Here is an 18,100-nt window from a genome sequence, read left to right as displayed (position 1 = left end):
TTTAAATATTGGTGTAACATTAGCTAACTTCCAGTCCTAAAGTATCTCAGCAAACCTAAGTGATCTTTCAAAGATTAACTTAAGTACTTCAGAAATACTGTCTACACCCTCCCTAAGTACTCTGGCATGTAGCTCATCAGGACCACTAGCTTTCCTATTGTCTAGTTCAAGAATAAATTTCCTAATAATTCCCAGTTTTATATCAATATTTTCTAAAGCTCTCAAACTACTCGTCGCACTGTTTGTAACAGGATTTCCTATTCTTTCCCTAGTAAATACTGAAGAAAATTGTTCATTCAATAATTCTACTATGTCTTCATTTTGATCCACAGTACTACACCATCTTTTCTGAGTGGTCCAATCCTATCCTTATTTCTTTTATCACTGACCCTGTAATAACTATATAACTTTTTGGGATCTTTACTCCCAGCTCTAGCTAGTTTTATCTCTGTTTGCCTTTTACTTTATTTGATAACCTTACTCAAATCATCCGACCTGTCTGTACCTAATCAAATCTACATCTTCCCCACTTTTCTGCAACTCTCTGTATGCCCTCTTCTTCTCTCTGATCTGTCTACCTATTCTTAGTAATAGTAATGATTTAATTTATAAGTAGGTATAAAGTAGGTAAGGTGAACCAGGCTGGTTCCTTAATGTTTGGAACAACCATCAAGCAAGGATAAATAAATTGTATATCAAGTGAAAGTTGGCCTGAAGGTTATTTTTCTGGGTATAGCAATTATTTAAGGCATTTCAAATACTCTCTCTCTCTCTCTCTCTCTCTCTCTCTCTCTCTCTCTCATATTTAGAATCATGTGTGATTTCACGTCACTGGGCATTGAAAAAACCACCAATCACTGAAATCTTGCTTGTTTTTTTTTTTTTTCTTGCCATGTAATAAATAAGAAAAAGCAATCTTTTTGCCATAATTTCTCCTGGAAATGGTCTGCTGTATTTCTTTCAATATTGTAGCTATTTCATATTAACCTCATTAATAACAGGTCTACATGACATATTTAGAAAACTATAATGTAGTTTAAATAAGTCAAACTATTAGCTCTTTCTTAGTTTTCCTCTAATGATGAAAATCAAAGTGACAATATCCCATTGCTTCACACAGGAGGACAATGTTTTGGGTGTAAGTTGCAATCATAAGCTCTGCCCACAGTCCCATAAGCTTCACCCACTGGCTTCACTTATTTAGTACAGCAGGATAAGCACGTGCCATTTTTCTTTCTATCTTTTATGTTATTCCTTTATTATTCCTGTCTATCCTGTTTTATTTCCATTTCCTCCATTTATTATTCATTCTTTTCTTTCTGTCTCCTGTTTTAATCCCAACTCCTCCATTTTATTACCTCTCTCTCTCTCTGACCAATAGCATGGCTTCATATATGTGATAAATAAATAAAGACACAACAATTTACTATCATTCTTACTATTATTATTACTACTAATGCTACTACTACATAATACTACTCTGACACTAATCTTGTTCAATGATATTTCACCTATAAGTTAGAAATATTTGAGCCTTCTAATCTCTCTCTCTCTCTCTCTCTCTCTCTCTCTCTCTCTCTCCAAACAGTCAATTTTGCCTCACTTTCTGTAATAATAAAGAAAAAGGGAAAATTGAGTACTGTGTAATGCCAAATCTGATCCAAATACATCATGATGACTATAGCAATAATAATAATGACAATAGCAATAATAAAACTTATAATAATAATAATAATAATAAAAATAATAATAACAATAATAGATAATGATGATAAAAATAAAGAATAACATTAATAAATAACAATAATGATAATAGAGATAGGAAGGCTGCCTAATCAAGTAGGGAGCCAGTTGTACAGTACATGCTTGAAAAGTATAAAGAATATCCATTACCTTATAACTTACCTTCACTAAACATGACATATATCTAATTGAGATTATTATTATTGCAGAAGTTAAGTTTATTGCTGTAATTGTCATGCAAACACCATTCTTTCTGCAGACTGTACATTGCCTAGAGGTCACAAGTCGGGTCAGCCTTTGCCTTGACTTCTCGTGTCTTGGAGCAGAGGTCTGCTGCCGGGATGATGCCATGACCTCCTGTCAACATTGCCGAGATGGACAGAACTGGGTCAACACACCTGGAAAAGTGGAAAAATTTTGTATGTTAAATCTTAGAGGAAAATAGAAAAGAATTGAAATGTTTAGTGTTGCTGGAGGAAAAACAGAAGAGAGTCAGTATGTTCAGTGTTGTTGAAGCTCTGTGAAGGTTTATGAGGGAAAAATTACTAGTTTTTATTAATAATTAGTAGGGAAGGTATTAGTTTTATGAATGTTAAGTGTTGATAGAGGAAAAATTATGAGCTTTATCAATATTCATGGAGAAAAGATTAATATATTCACTACCATTCCCTCCTTTCTCTTCCCAGCATAGCCTACCTTCTCTCCCTCTGTGTTCCCTGTTCTCTGCTCTCACAATACCAATCTTCTCCACTCTCCTGCCTCAACACCACACAATACTTCAACACTCCAAAACCCAGACTCCAACACCAGCCTTAAAGAAGTACAGGGGTGTTCAGAAGTGCAGTAGTGTTGAGAAGTGCATCACCCTCCTGCCCATTGCTGTGATGTGCTCTGTGTTGCTGTGGTGGTGGTATCATCCCCAGCCTCTCCAGGTTGGCCATAGCAGCAGTGATCAGACAGCAGAACAGCACACTCATTCCCTTGACTAAATCACCACAAACGCTTTCATCACTACAGTGTGCCTGGTATGATGGGGATATATATATATATATATATATATATATATATATATATATATATATATATATATATATATATATATATATATATATATATATATATATATATATGGGATAGTAAAATGTTTCTTCTTCTGCCTCTCACCTCACCTCACCTTGCAGTGAAGAATAACATACTCCAGTGGAATTCTCATGATCTCAGGGACAGGGAAGGCACTCATGGCTTGGTGCACCTCAGAGGAGTAGAGATGGAACACTTCCCCTGGCTGCATCCTGCCTGCCCTGCTCTTTGCTGGCTGTTGAGATCCAATGATTTCCCAGCACATTGAGGTCTGTTCTGCTATTATATCTGGGTGGAGGTCAGGCAGGAGGGTTTAAAGGAAAGTAAGGTTAGTTTGGTTGAGAGAAGGTATGGTTGGAACTGGCAGGGCTGATGCAGGCTGAACCTGCTGATGACATCATCAAGATGGCTGCCCAGGAGAGTCAGCCACTGCCAGCTATTTCACCTTACTTGGCCTTCCTGACACACAAAGCTGGGAAAGCGGAGGTATTGTAACAGATGACATGAAAGACCAGGCATGTGCCTCCATTCTGTGACATATCTGGCTTATAATTAACAAATAAATCACATAATGGCTGAGGCATGGCCACCACCTCTGTCCATCCCTTGGTTTACTTACAGAAAACTTGCACTTCAGCATCTCTTAAGAACTGCAGGCATCAATTCACTTATGTTCCGTCCTGGAGATTAGAGCTGTCAAGTTAGAGACGAGTTAGGACCATGAAATATTGAGTTATATCATTAAGTTTGCTAGTGAAGGCTGTCTCTGGCCACCACACACCCTCACTAGCTCTCTTAATCTGACTGTTTTCCATTTTCCATTTTAATATTATATCTCTGGTCAGTGATATTCTTACTGTTTTTGTTATCTTCTAATACTAAATCTCTTTTGGTTCATCTAACAATCCATGTAGATGTCATGAGATACAGGAAGACTTACTGAAATGTAGCCAGCAGTACTGTATCTGTTAAGTTTAATGAGATGCAGCAAACATTTCCCATTATTCTACCATACAGACTAGCCCATCCCTCTTTTTTAGGTTACTTCTCCCAGCATGAAAACCAGCCACCAATGAGAGGAGTAGGGCAAGTGACACACAAATGATACAAACACCTCCAGGCAAGACTCTGGTGGAGTGATACACAGATAATATATATTTACCTTTACTTGCAGATACATAATTTGGTAAATTACTAAAGATACAGAGGGACCTTCAGCCAGACTAACTCTGCACCCCGCACAGTATACGGGGGCCAGCCTAGCAGACATGGCACTGAGCCAACGCACACACATATACTTACACACACACACACATATACACACACACACACACACACACACACACACACACATGGTTGGTTCAGTGTCATGTCCATTTGGTTGACTCTGACAATTATTTCAACATTATCTTTTTGAAATAGTGAGAAAAAATGGACACTATGTTTAGATGGCAGTCAAATGCTTACACTTTACAGCATGAGGGAAATTATTCACTTACAATATTTTCTTTTGTAATCTGGCACCTGATTTCATTCAATATTTTGTTTGTTTGGAACTAAAATCCAAAGAAATAATCCTACTTATTGTAGCTATTGTATCCACATGTAGCACAGATGAACGGTGGAGAAAACACTTAAAATACCATTATGACACAAGATTTGAAAACAAATTTTCACAAAAAAACATCAAACAAAAATAAGAGACTAGGTCAAAAAGACAAGACGGCAACACCAAAAACAGAAGCATAACTTTTCATTATATGATAATGAAAAACGGAACATGAAAAGTATTGCAGAAAACAAAAAATGGGATACACCAGATTAGTAAAGTGGGGGAAAAATCAATTTTATTTGGGCCTTTCATTTTTGTAATCAGAAAAATGAAAACTAGAAAGGATTTTTTACCACCTAACATTTTCCCCTGACACCCAACTCTTGTCCACAGCCAGGGACCTGTACTGCATTCAAAGCCGCCAAAAATCTCTCTCTCTCTCTCTCTCTCTCTCTCTCACACACACACACACACACACACACACGCACACTCTTCCATGACCTATACATCTGAGGCAATGATGAAACATTTCCCTTGTGCTCAAAGAATGACTAAGCAAATGTTACCAAATCATAATTTACATGTTTTATCCTGAAAATACATTGATCACTTTGCAATTAATATAAAAAAGGATTTTGTTATCACCTATTACTTTTTCATCAATGCTGAAGCATACTACTACCAGATTTGAGCACAAGAGTGACAAACACAAAACTCCAAAAGTTACACACCTTGTTTAGGTTCACTTCACGGGCAAATATCATCGTTGCCTCAGCGCTTTGAACAGAGTACGGCTCGCCAAAGTGCAATGACCCTACTACCTACAAGAATTTTAGATTTTTCAATAAACGTCAGAATTCTCCTACTCTACATTCCCTTCAGTAATTATTGCATTGACAATGTAAAAACCTGCAGTAACTCATAATGCCTCCAGAGATAAACTTAAGATGATGTGTACTTATTATATACACAGATCAGCTTATTGGTCTCAACGCTTGATTGAAAGTTAAATGAATTTTGTGCTGTCAAAATCTATTCTGCTGCCAACAAAAATGCCAAGGTACATGTAATCATATATCAAACATGCATAAACGTGACTCTGTATGAACACTGAAGATTCTAATAGTGTACAACAGTAAAGAGTCAGAAATATAGCAATTTAAATTTGCTGAACTGCCCGACAGAAAGTTACGTCAAGAAAGAAGTCAATATTTTCTTTGGGTGGAGTGACCTGAAGAATGCAAATAAAATGTTTGTCATGACTTGACGCAGAATGGCAATGACAGTCGAGCTCTAACCTGACTTTGCACTTTTGTTTTTATTTACTTGTACCATTGTGAAGCAGCAATAACAGGCATTGTTTTACACATTAAATACTCAACTCTTAGCTTGACTCCATTTGTATTAAAAATTACACTAATAAAAACTGAGGATAATTAATGCAAAATATTGATTTAAAACTGATGACAAAATCTTTTTTCACCAGCTTTTTTTTTTTTTCTTGTTTAATTATGCTAAGATCCTTATCACTTATTATTTGGCAATTCAATAGTTTGAGAATCCAATTGGAACAAACCTCAATGACCTTTCCCTTTTCAAAACTGAGGCTATCACATCTGCAGTCTGACTTTGATCACTCAAAATTTGGTATGAAGAGCCACAGCCGTGAATAACGTGCCCGGCCAACAGGAAATACCACAGTTGCGGGAGGCCATTACTGGAATTTTACCACAACAAGATGATAAAGACAAAAGACCATTTACCTGTCATGTAACAATCAAGCTTGAACTTCTTGGACCACTTTCTTAAAATCTTACAATGATTCACAAGACATCATATTTGTTTTCAGTATACAACAAATTATACATAAATATGCATCATATAATTTATGTAAATACTGACAGAACTTTAATTTTCTCTCTTTTAGAGAAAATACATTTCATATAAAGTTTACAATCCAATACTTCATGAAATTACTAAATAATGCATAGAGTTTAGAAAAAATAGATTGATTAAATTTCTCCCTGATATCATGTTACTTCCTGGCCCTTGATCATGTACTGATTCAAAATGTGATTGTCGCTGTAAAAGAGGCAAGTCTTTAGTCTCCTGAACCCTAAAGTGAAACCTGAATGCTGCAATGTCTACAAAATTTTGGTTATCAAATATTTTCACTCGAGTTTCATCATGACCTGGGCTCATGATTGAAAAGCAGCTGCTGTCTGTATCCTGCCTGGCCAACAAGAGCCTTGTAATGAATGGCAGGTGTGACAACTGAGGTCTGAATGAGTAATGGTGTTCCTAACACCTCTAGCAATGTCATGTGACCAAAACTATCACAGGGATGATTAATGTTGGAAAATTCACCTTGCAATTTTGAATATTGAATAAATTATGTGCTTTCATTATGTAAATAATAGTGTACAGCATTTTTTTGAGTAAGAAAGATACTGTGTGGCATTTTGGATAATTGTCTTTACAGCAAATAAAGAAACCTTCAGATACTGAACACTCATTATGATGCTTAAAGAGAAAGCACCAAGTAAATAAATTCAAAACAAATACTGCTGGTGAACATTGTTTTGAAGTGGGACAAGAATCTATGCATTCCTGGCATGCACAAGGCCATACATTCCCTCATGTAAAACCAAGGCAAAGGTTATATATATTAAATACATTAATTATACTTCAAACACATACAACAATATGTAGCTTTCTGTACCTAATAAAGTTGCAAAAGTATATACATATAGACCTAAATTTCTTTTTTATCTAAATGGTGAACTTAGAAATGTTATACATAATCATCTGTCAATTATTTATTAAAACTCAACCATCTCATGGAACTTATTAGAAATAATAGTTTTGGCTTTGCCAATAAGTATATTCCATAACCTAAACCAATCACAGAAAATCAATGTGTTTAACACATACAGAGTCAAACTTACAGCTGACTCTGAAATCTACAATTTTAAGTGGGGTAAGTGAGGCAGACAGGGCAGCCTCAGCCTGGGCAGGGCCTGGGCTGGGCCAGGCCAGGCCTCACCATACACAGTAGCCAAGGGACTGGCAACATCTTTTCATGGTGGACAGCATCTCACTTTTTGGTTCTTCATGTTACAGTACATCATATCTTCTGTTGCACCCACAAAGTTTTAGTTACTACTTTTTACAAAGAACTTCATCATGTATAAAGTCAATATATTGTAGTCCACAAGATTCATTGATATCAATAATATAAATAACTTACTAAAGCTTTATGATGATAAATCAAGTTATTGTGCCTGAGTTTGCTGACAGAATTAGTGGCTGAGGTGAACTCAAGCAGTGGTGTGTGTGGGTGCAGCAACACAGCACTGGCGTGCCTGCCCATCCCTGCCGCTCCACAAATCTGCCCCACACAACCCACTACCTACTAGCTTATTCAGACCTAGCAGCATAGGCTCAAAATTTTTGGTGATGAAACATTCTGTAGCATTTTCTGCACACCTCAAGAACACTCAGAGATAAGCTCCAAGCGTGACATACAACATGAGGGTGTAATTAGATCAAGGTCTGAAAAGTTAGTCATTCCCACAAACACTGTGTTTAACATTAAAGAACTAATGAACTACATTATCATGTGTTCTTTCACCAATTAAAACTCATTCTCATCACCATTCCATACTCACACAACTACCTTACTAGTATCCTTAAAGTGACTTGGCTGAGACTTGATACACTTGGCCAGAAACAATAAGTTAATTCGGTTTCCAAACTTGATGCTCCAAATGAAATAAGAAATGTTTCGAGGATTAATTTAACACAGGATCTACAACACACCTGAAAAGCCATTTCAATTTTCAACCCTTTCAGATCCTCTCACTACTTCACTCTCTCTCTCTCTCTCTCTCTCTCTCTCTCTCTCTTGTTCGCTCTTTCTCGCTCTCAATCTCTAAATGAAATAAACCAACACCATATCTCTCACTCTCTCTCTTAGTATCATTAAAAGTCTCTGCTTGGAGCAGAACCTTTAAGTAATAATCCTCAGGGCAGCTGACCACTGAAAGGTATCAATATGTTTAACGCCACCAGCACCAACACCAATATACAGGAGGAGGGAAATATTCCACGCCACATTCAAGGCTCTACACTAACATCACTTTTTGCTGCCTTTTGTTCATATTTGACTATTGGCATGTGAATTTCCATGAACCGATCTGTTTTCAGATAAACTCAGAATTATACATGAAACTGTTCTAGATTCTATGTGTCACTAATGCACTAACATGATGCTCAACATGATTGTGTTCCCTGCCAGTCTATTATGAGGACTGATATCTGAGTGATATCAGTGATGATACTTTCAGGTAACTACTCAAAACTGTTCAATTTACTGTAAATAATGAGAAAATCTTACTACAAATCTGTTAATGAATTAAATGTTACTGTTACTAATATAATATATGTGACATTTTATATGACATCTGAAATTCATGGACTGCATCACAATGAATAACTTTCAAGATGAAAGCAAATTGAATTCATGATAGGAACATTTTTTTCAGTATTTGTGACAAAAGTTAAGGCATGGCAGTGACATCAACATGAGAGCTGAAAAGAGCCTGTGGATATGCCCCTCCACACCTGGCGGGGATGCTTTGCAGCTCATGGCCAGGTGTTCCTTGGATCCTGCATAACATGCTTTCAGCATTCTGAAATCCTACTTATTACCATCACAGCATACAAAGCTTCTGAAGCTAAAAAACTATGAAGCGGCAGTGTCTGATTATTGGCAAGACGACCTTTGCTCTTCATATCTTCAACATGACAATTTCTATCATCTACCTTTCTACTGCATGTACTCTACAAGTTGAGTTCCAATAAAATAGTTCCTTTAGTTACGTCAAACTTGGCTGCAGCCAACGTGTGCTGAGGGTATGAAGAAGCTAAGCCATTCTTGCTTATCAAATGATATCCCATAATGAGGAAAAGTCTTGTACTGTGTACAAGATGGCAAGTGACGGTGCCAGGCTCATCTTCCACCATGTGATCCTTATTACACTTAGCTCATAGCTTCCAATACTGCCTCTAGAGACAAACTCCAAGAGTCACTCCTTGAAATTCCATTAATACTATTCTAAATCACAATTTGGACTTCACAGCATTGCCATATTCCCAACACATGAACACATGAACCTGGTTAATACAGTTTCTCTACAATCAGCCTCCAAAAACTCAACAACTTAACACTGGTTTTGACATTTTCTGTAATCTTTGAAACTACTCAATACAAAAAGCAAGAAAAAGCTGATTCAATTTAAGAAGTATAAAAAATATATGAATCAGACAGGTTCACTATTTTTTTCATGTTAAACCTGAAAAGTATATACGACTTGCTGACACACCTGATATTGATGAAGTCACTGTGTACGAGGCATAATGAGGCAGAAAGTTGCAGTTTCCCGAGACATGCATTAACCAGCATCCTGTGTGACAAGCACCATAAGTCAACTCCCCCAATACAATTATTACAGTATCAAATTCACAGAATCAGAGTAGCGGCAGCAGCAGCAAGCTCATTAAAACACAGTGAATCATACCTATTCCTTGCAATAAATCAAATCTGGAAGAGTCCATCCACAACAACTGCTTAGCTTTAAAGGAATCGAGGTAGTGGTCAGGGGTTTAATGTAACATCCCTGCCCTAGGGTGTGTTCCAGGCACTCTGTGTGCTTCAAGTATTCCAAATGTTTCTGCACAGCTCACATTACATCAAAAAACATTTCAGGGAAGTGTTCACATAACCTTCCCTCTATTTTGCCTCACACTGCAAGCTATAGAAACATCATCTGAGAGGCTTGAGGCAACACTAGTGCCCTTCCCACACCACTAAAGCTTTCAGACTCGTGCGTTAACCAGGGAATTAAACAGCCAACCCAGAGTAAATAAATGCCTCCTTTGTGGCTGCCTGTTTAGTACACTAAGTGACAACAATTAGAATTAGACAGCATATCTGAGTAAAATTTTACCCATAAGCTGTTTTCGTGGTGCACAAATTGCCCCCCTTCAGTTCCTGCAGATATCACAGAATATCTTACACCTTCCTCACAGATGTGGAGAATGATAAGTCTCCAAATGGTCAGCTCCATAAACTAAAAGAGGAAGTGGAGTAATGAGTGGCAGCAGCTATAGTGGAGCTTCTCATACCTTCACCAAGATTGATTCATAACACACTCTTCACACTTTCTCATCGTGAACTTATGAAAGTGCCAACATGACTTTAGGCAACGCTAATTTTACAGTGATACAAGTGCAAATCAGTGGATCTTTTTCCCCACTGAATGTTGCAATATAATAGCCTCTGTCTGGGGTGGAATCTCTTTTGCAAGGGTGGTGTTACCTGAAGCTAATCAAAGTTGAATATCTGGTGATGGTACTTCATGATATGTCCTGAAACTTTATATATTCATCTCTTTACCAGAAGATTCTCATACATGACTGAAGACTGCTGATCTCTGCAATGAAAAATCTTAAGAAAACTGAATGATAACATTTTGAAAATTAGGACAAGACATGGCAACATAATTTTGTGCCATGAAGTAAAAGTGTGAGAGGCTCTACCACTTCATGCACTGAAGTGCAAACAACACATGTCTGCTTCATGCCCTGAGGAAGCAATCAACTTGAACTCAATATCCTTTACATTGTCTTGTAGCACTGACCATTTGCTTCGTCATAATGTTGATGAAGGATAAAATACCACCCAGTCCCATGGCTCAGCCATAATACCTCACATCCATCACATGGAAATATCACATAAACAAATAAAACATCACTTGAGCTTCCCAATACCACCTACGCTGTGTTCCATCACAACACCAAAATAAAGGAAACACATTTGGTTCACATCCAATGCTAATTCAAAGTCACAAATCATTGATTCAATATAAGTTCCATGACTACCTTTGAGGACAGATGACTAACTGTTCTGCTTCTTCATTCTAGCGCACAAGATAAAGCTGGCAAATGATAGCATAATACACTTGAGACTCTTGCATTGCGACCATAAGTAGTTTCTTCAACTCCACCTAGAAAGTATATATATTATAAGGAACTTCAGAACAAGTATAATATAAAGATATCTCTAAAATAATAATAAGACCAGCTCCCATTTTTTTAACACTAAAATCCCTGGAATCTTCAAGCAAATATAATATTCTGGAAGCTACCAAGCTATTCTTGCAATTCTGTCCTTCAGAACAGATGAAATGAGTTCTCACAATCAGACATGAAGACATTTCACACAAGCTTACACTTGAGAAATGTCACATCACCAAGACCTTACACACAATGCAACCATTTTGGAGTCATGATCGATCATCAGACACCCTCACCAATCTACTATGTATACTCCAAGGCAAAACACACTTAGTTGTTAGTGTAGACAGAGATTTCACATTGCAACGGTTGCTTGCAAACTGCATCTTTCTGCAATATACTCATGGTATGCACATTAGTGCACCTCAACTACCTACAACACACATTATTTATATCAATTAATGTGAGCAAACTATCAACATAACAAAAGCTTTACCAAAAAGTTCTTAGTGTTTTCATCTAATTTTTTTCAAAAGAAATTAAAGAATTCGATGTCTGAATTTATCCCAAGGAGAATTGTTTTGCAGTCAGTAGGAAGAAAAAAATATATACTTTATCTTAACACTAAACCAAAAAGCTACATAAATGGCTCTAACAAAGAATATAATGAGTTCTTTGAAACTCATAATTAAAATATATCAATATAAAACATCATCTAACAGACAACAAGACATTAAACACAGCAATGTTTTAATATTTCACGGCATTTTCCTTGAGCAATGGCGGAAAAGTTGTCCTCCCATTCAGACAGACTGAGGCAATGAACATTAAGAGTGAGGGTATATACAATCATTAGATCATGTCACACTATCATGCTTAATATTTATAAGAGATTAAGGTCATGGTGCGCTGAGCAGGCAATGTCTAATTGAACACCAAGCAAGTACTGTACTACATCCTGTGCACTGGGTCTTTGTCATGTTATTCAGACCACTGCAATACAACTGACCTCTTCCATATTTTACAAAATTATGATATCTTTACTTGATACTTGAATAGTAAGTGATGCATGAATTTCAAAGGATACCTTTCGTACATATCCAAATACACAATGCCTTAAACTCATGATGAAAGTTTAAATGGTTATATCAGCTTCATTCCTACACATTCAGTATCTCCAGTGTACTGAGAGCTAGTCATATAAGGTGTGATGATGAAGATCACACACTGTTCTCGTGAGGGTGAGGAAAATCTACAAAAATTACATCTGTCTGGGCTCAAAGTGTGACCAATAGGTCTTTTGTCACGATTCTGACCGTCACTGCCATGCTCACATGCTTTCTATTGATCTACTATTCTCATTATATTCATGAGCTATGCAATACCACACACAATTACTACAGACATTGTTCAGTCACCAGCAAGGGAGTCAGGGACTGTCAGGAACCAAAACTCCAGCGAGAATTAGTCACCATTGCAAGTAACACCATGGCACAGTTATTTATATTTCCACACATGGTTGTTTTGTCAGCGCACCATGAGAACCATATCACACATATATATTTTACATCACCCCACTAACATTATTTACACCAAGATAATAAAATCAGAATAAACAATGCAAAAAAAAGAAAAATTAAAAAAAAAAAAAAAAAAAAAAAAAAAAAAAAAAAAAAAAAAAAGCCTGTCTGAATTATGCCTTGTGGGGTGATAAGGGATAAGAGGTGGAAAAAAAATATATAAGTGCTATTATCCATGAACTGTCTGACAGGGGAAGAAGATAGAGCTTTGTGTAGGAGTTTAACTGACTGCAAGATACACCAGCACTCAGCTCACATATTACCTGAAAAACTGTGGACAAAACCATTCCACATCACAAAGAACAGCTGATTGGTACGTACGTGAATCAACTAAGATGCATCACGTCAACTACAGTGAAACACTTCATGATATTTTTTCCTAATGAAAATGGACATTGAACTTACTATTAAAATGTATGTAAATGTAAAAATATTCCCTGTAGTATCTAATAAACTGTCTCACAGCGGCATATGATAAAATACATATCCCAAAGTGCCCACAGATTGTCCTTTACAAAAGTTACAACCTGCCAAGACACTCTGGGTTTTCCGGCTGATACAGTATACTGGAAGGGGGATCAGGGCGAGGCTGGGCTGGCTGAAGCAGAACCACTATTGAGAAGGCAAGGAAAATTTACCTTTATGTGTTCCATCTACAGTGTTTTTCTTCTCACACATGAGGTTGAGAGACTATGGGACAGCACTACAACACATTACGTATATGTATAAAACAAATCTATCAGGTAGACAGTACTCGTATTCAATTGCGTTTGACCTGAAATGCACAATGGTCTCACCAATGTCCACTGTATAATCGCCCTACAACTGAGGTATAACTGATCTACTATCCACAAAACACTGGAGGTGGGTAATAAATGTCAAGCTTTGTGTTTTGTGGCAAATATCCACCCTGAGGGGTGGCCCAGCACGTCCAGCTTTCCCAGACCCACCCCAATCCCCCACCATGATCATAACGTCTGATTCCTGAGGTAGAGAAGATACCGGTATGTGTGAAGGCGGAAGCCAGGAAAGTGTCTTCAAAACAACATTCATTGCTGGTACTGCATCATGCTCACTGTATGGAATAATAATAACAAATTTTCTGCATAACATGCCTCATTCATAAAAACCAAGCTTCATAAAATTTCCAATCAAATAAGAAACATTATGGTTAAATCTAAACAGAACCATATTTTTAACATAAAATAACAGAGAAATGCTTACATGAAGAATAATTTCAATGGGGCATGACATTATTGATTCCTGACAACAACAAAACCAACACTGTACTTCACTCACAGAATGAAAGGCCGCTCTACAGACGCCTTCCCTGGCTGCCGCTTAGTTAACTATGGACTGTAACCTGCATGGCTCTCGTAAAATGAGTAAAACAACTGTGATACAAAATTAGATAAATAAAAAGTTCTACTATAGCATCAAATAATTACAATATACTTTGGGATGCACTGTAAATATATACAGACATATTTTCTACAAAGAATCAGCAATTACACTGACATACAGCATTGATGGAGGCCAAGTCTTTCTTGCTTACTAGCGGAAAAGATGCACAGAAACTCCTGACTTTATTCCTGATAATGACACTGTTTGTACTAAATGGATGATGACACAAGAGTTGCCCCAATGGCATCAGCAGACCAAAAAACTCCAAGGTGGCCGTCACATGTACATCTGCATTCCACAATGCCATCACATGGCACGTGTGGGAGGCAGAGGAGGTATAAATGTCTGAATTCTCAAAATATATCTTTGAGGTAATGCCACGTAAAACTTTACAAGTTTCATGTGTGGCACTAAGGTTCCTGGCTGGATCTGCTGCGCAATGAGGAGTTCACCTAAATTTACAAAACAAGGAAAACAACGGGTGAGAGGTGGCCATGCGAGTACATCAGCAGACACACCACCAGCAAGGCAGTGGTGGTGCAGCACAGCAGGTGAGGTACTGGCGTTCACACCAAGCCAACACTCCCAGGCCATGCGTGACACACACCACCTTGCCGTGTGGTGTTGGTCTGGTTGTGACAACGAGTTACTCTGGTGTGAAGTAACCGTGTGCATCGCAGGGTCACCCCGCCAAGATTACGATGACTGATGTGCCATTGCATCACCACAGGTCCCTGCCCTGATTCCTGAGGTTGAAATGCAAACCTGACAAATTAAATTTAATTAAATGAAACTGGTTTTACTAATATGGTATATGGAGATCACAAAAAAGAGAAAAAATTGGTTGTATGTTTGTGATGCCTTTCCATTAGAAAGGCTAATTTCTAATGAAAAAGAAATCTGCAAACTCGTGATTCTATCTAAGGTTAATATTTTCCCTTATACACCCATAATAGCATATGTGTAACAAAAGTAAAGAAGCAACTTTCTTTTCTTTAGTAAAAATAGTAAAAATATATTGGCTCTTCTGCATGGCTTACCCCAAGAGGAGTTAGTCAGGTGTCTGCCTGGGACTGATGTCATGTGGAGGGACTCAAACCACCACTACCACTGCCTGCACTGACTGCCGCATCTTCCACACCACCACTGCACCCCACCCAACCACATCAACAACCATAACACTGATGATACTTGTGATAATAATTAAGCTTATAAAACAATAAGAATTTAACTAATGATAAATAATAAAAATTGTAAAAGCACTGCAATCAATCTACCAATACATCAGACTAAGATTCCCCTTGAAGGGAGGCAACCAGGATTAGATGTCATGCCCTATCTCATTACAAAGACAACCAAAGAGGAGGTGGCTCTTGGTCCCCTCCAGCCATCCCTTTCAGTTCCCCGTTGCAGTGGTGGCAGCATTCTTCTAACCCAAATGTGGAGTGAGTGGTCGGACATTATCATCCATACACCAATACTATGGCAAAATTAATGATAAAAATGTTTACATTGCTGTACTCAACAACAATCAATAAATTATCTAGTCTTCTTGAAAAAATAAATTCTACACATTTTTAATTATTCATCTCTCTGATAAACACCTGCCACTTATCTTCATATATTGACTCCTAAACAATTTATAATATGTGAATACACAAAAACAATCATTTACTTCCCATTTCTTCAGCTCAAATGATGCCTGATGGTTTCCTAACACATTGACATAAAAGGTGATGAACAGCAGTCCCAGACATGACCCTCCTAACAGGTACTTTGCTCCCTGACTGAGTGACAGACCCCGGCAGCCTGCGCTCGCTGCTCAGAGGCCGTGGGCGCATCAAGGCCTGGTGACAGCTGATGACCAGGTGGCATAACCATCACTCTTGAGTTGCATCATAATTTGGACCTGGACTAATGTACCATATGAAACTGATAGGTGGAAACTAAGTGATGTGAACTACAGAACAGAACCAGTGACAGATGGTGATGAGGTAAGAAGTTTGTACAGTAGTTTGAGCATTCTAAGATCCTCCAAGTATTATTATTATTATTATTACATCATTATTATTATTATTATTATTAGCTTTATTGTAATTATTACCAGCATTATTAATAAGTATTACTATTATACAAACAGTACCAACGAAGTGCTGTCAGTGTACTTGCTTCCTTCTTAATGATATTAGAGTTACAAAACATTCCTGAAAGCCATTAGATGAGGTTGTTCAGACGTGAGCCGAGCCTAGAGGAGTGACTGGCCAGCGCAGGACCTTGGCAACTCCAGGTCCTACGCTGGCTCAGACCTGAGACCCATGGCTTCAATAACGCCTCTCAGAAAGTCTCTGGACGATCTGAATCACATATTCTTCGGAGGAAAATAATAGAAAGTTATCCATCAGAACCGCCAGAAACACGTCATTAGCGTTTATCTCCCTGCAATATGAGGACAAGATATCTGCATCATCACAGCACGACCACCAGACGCAGCTGGTGGGTTTGGGGAATTGAGGTTTGGGGGTATGAGGTGAGGTGGGGGTTGGAGGGCATGTTTGGGTGCAGGACCAAGGATCATATTATATCACCTTCTCATGAGTACTTACTATGACCATGTAATATTGTCTCAAGCGTTGCGGAGCTCACACTTGTAAACATAACCTGCTGTTTTATGTGCGGATGATTTCCATATGGAGGATATTCAAGCCAATCAGACTGCTGTGATAAAAACTGAGAAAAAAAGGCTTATTCCATACGGAGTACAAATGTTTATGGCTTGGACTATCAGATCTCCATATAATTGACTTAATTTTCAATTAGTTAGAGTGGCTGTGTTTACAAGCTACTACTGATATAAAACTGAGGTAGAGTGTTGATTGGTAAACCTGATGAACATACCTGCATGAACAGCATAACAATGAACTGTGTAGTGTGGGCACAGAACTCAGGCCTCTGGGTGTAGGGATAAGAACTTAGGACCCGTACAGTACTTTCATCAAGTAGGACCCTACACCTGCAGATAACATCATGATCTTCCACCTCAAGATACTCCCTAGGATCTCTGATTCCTACAGAGCTCAATAGGATCTGATTAATCTGAAAACATAGAGAATAACGGTAAAGTGGATTTCAGAATTTCCAAGAGATTAGTCGAGCACAGTGTTTTAGTAGAAAAATGTAATATGAGGTAATAGCAAATCCTTTTCTACACAAAATACGACCATTACTGCCCCTTGTACCCAGAGGAGCGACCAGCAGCACTACCAGTACTACCAGAAACAGAGCCACTGGCATCCTGAGGAGCACTGGCTGGGTCCTGGGCATTGGCAGACTTGACCCCAGGGTGATAGGAGTTGATGTGGGTCCACAGGGAGTACTTGTTGCGGAAGACCTTGCGACAGTAGAGACAGAGAGCCTCTTCTTGAGCTGAGTGCCTGATCTTGAGGTGCTTCTTGAGGTTGGCACGGTTGCTGATCAGTTTGTGGCACACCGGACACGGGCGCGCCTCATACGGGTTATCCTCTGAGGGGCAAGAAGAGATATGTTGAAAGAATGATCTTGTGCCATCGACTCACTTGGTGAATATTATGTGAAAGATGGAAACACAAAGCTGTAGTTCATCATAGAGTAGATGTCTTGTGGCCCATGGAGGTTTAGAGAGGCA

At 38.1% G+C, this 18,100-nt stretch overlaps 1 protein-coding gene across 3 annotated transcripts in view; it reads right to left on the bottom strand.

Annotated features, from left to right (window-relative positions):
- Positions 1–1,627: 1,627 nt before the first annotated feature.
- Positions 1,628–18,100, bottom strand: part of LOC123507565 (broad-complex core protein-like) — a 64,103-nt gene continuing 47,630 nt past the window's right edge. For 2 of the 3 annotated variants that reach the window (XM_045260502.1, XM_045260504.1), the window contains one exon: positions 3,974–17,958. In XM_045260502.1, coding sequence (XP_045116437.1) covers positions 17,660–17,958 — 299 coding nt within the window. In that variant the 3' untranslated portion in view covers positions 3,974–17,659. Of the gene's footprint in view, positions 2,142–3,973; positions 17,959–18,100 lie in introns of those variants that run through there. The other variant, XM_045260510.1, reaches the window with a different exon arrangement.

Source organism: Portunus trituberculatus, chromosome 22 (assembly GCF_017591435.1).
Source record: "Portunus trituberculatus isolate SZX2019 chromosome 22, ASM1759143v1, whole genome shotgun sequence".
Classification (NCBI taxonomy): domain Eukaryota; kingdom Metazoa; phylum Arthropoda; class Malacostraca; order Decapoda; family Portunidae; genus Portunus; species Portunus trituberculatus.
The sequence above is the reverse complement of the archived record's forward strand: the minus strand, read 5'-3'. Positions and strand labels throughout refer to the sequence as shown.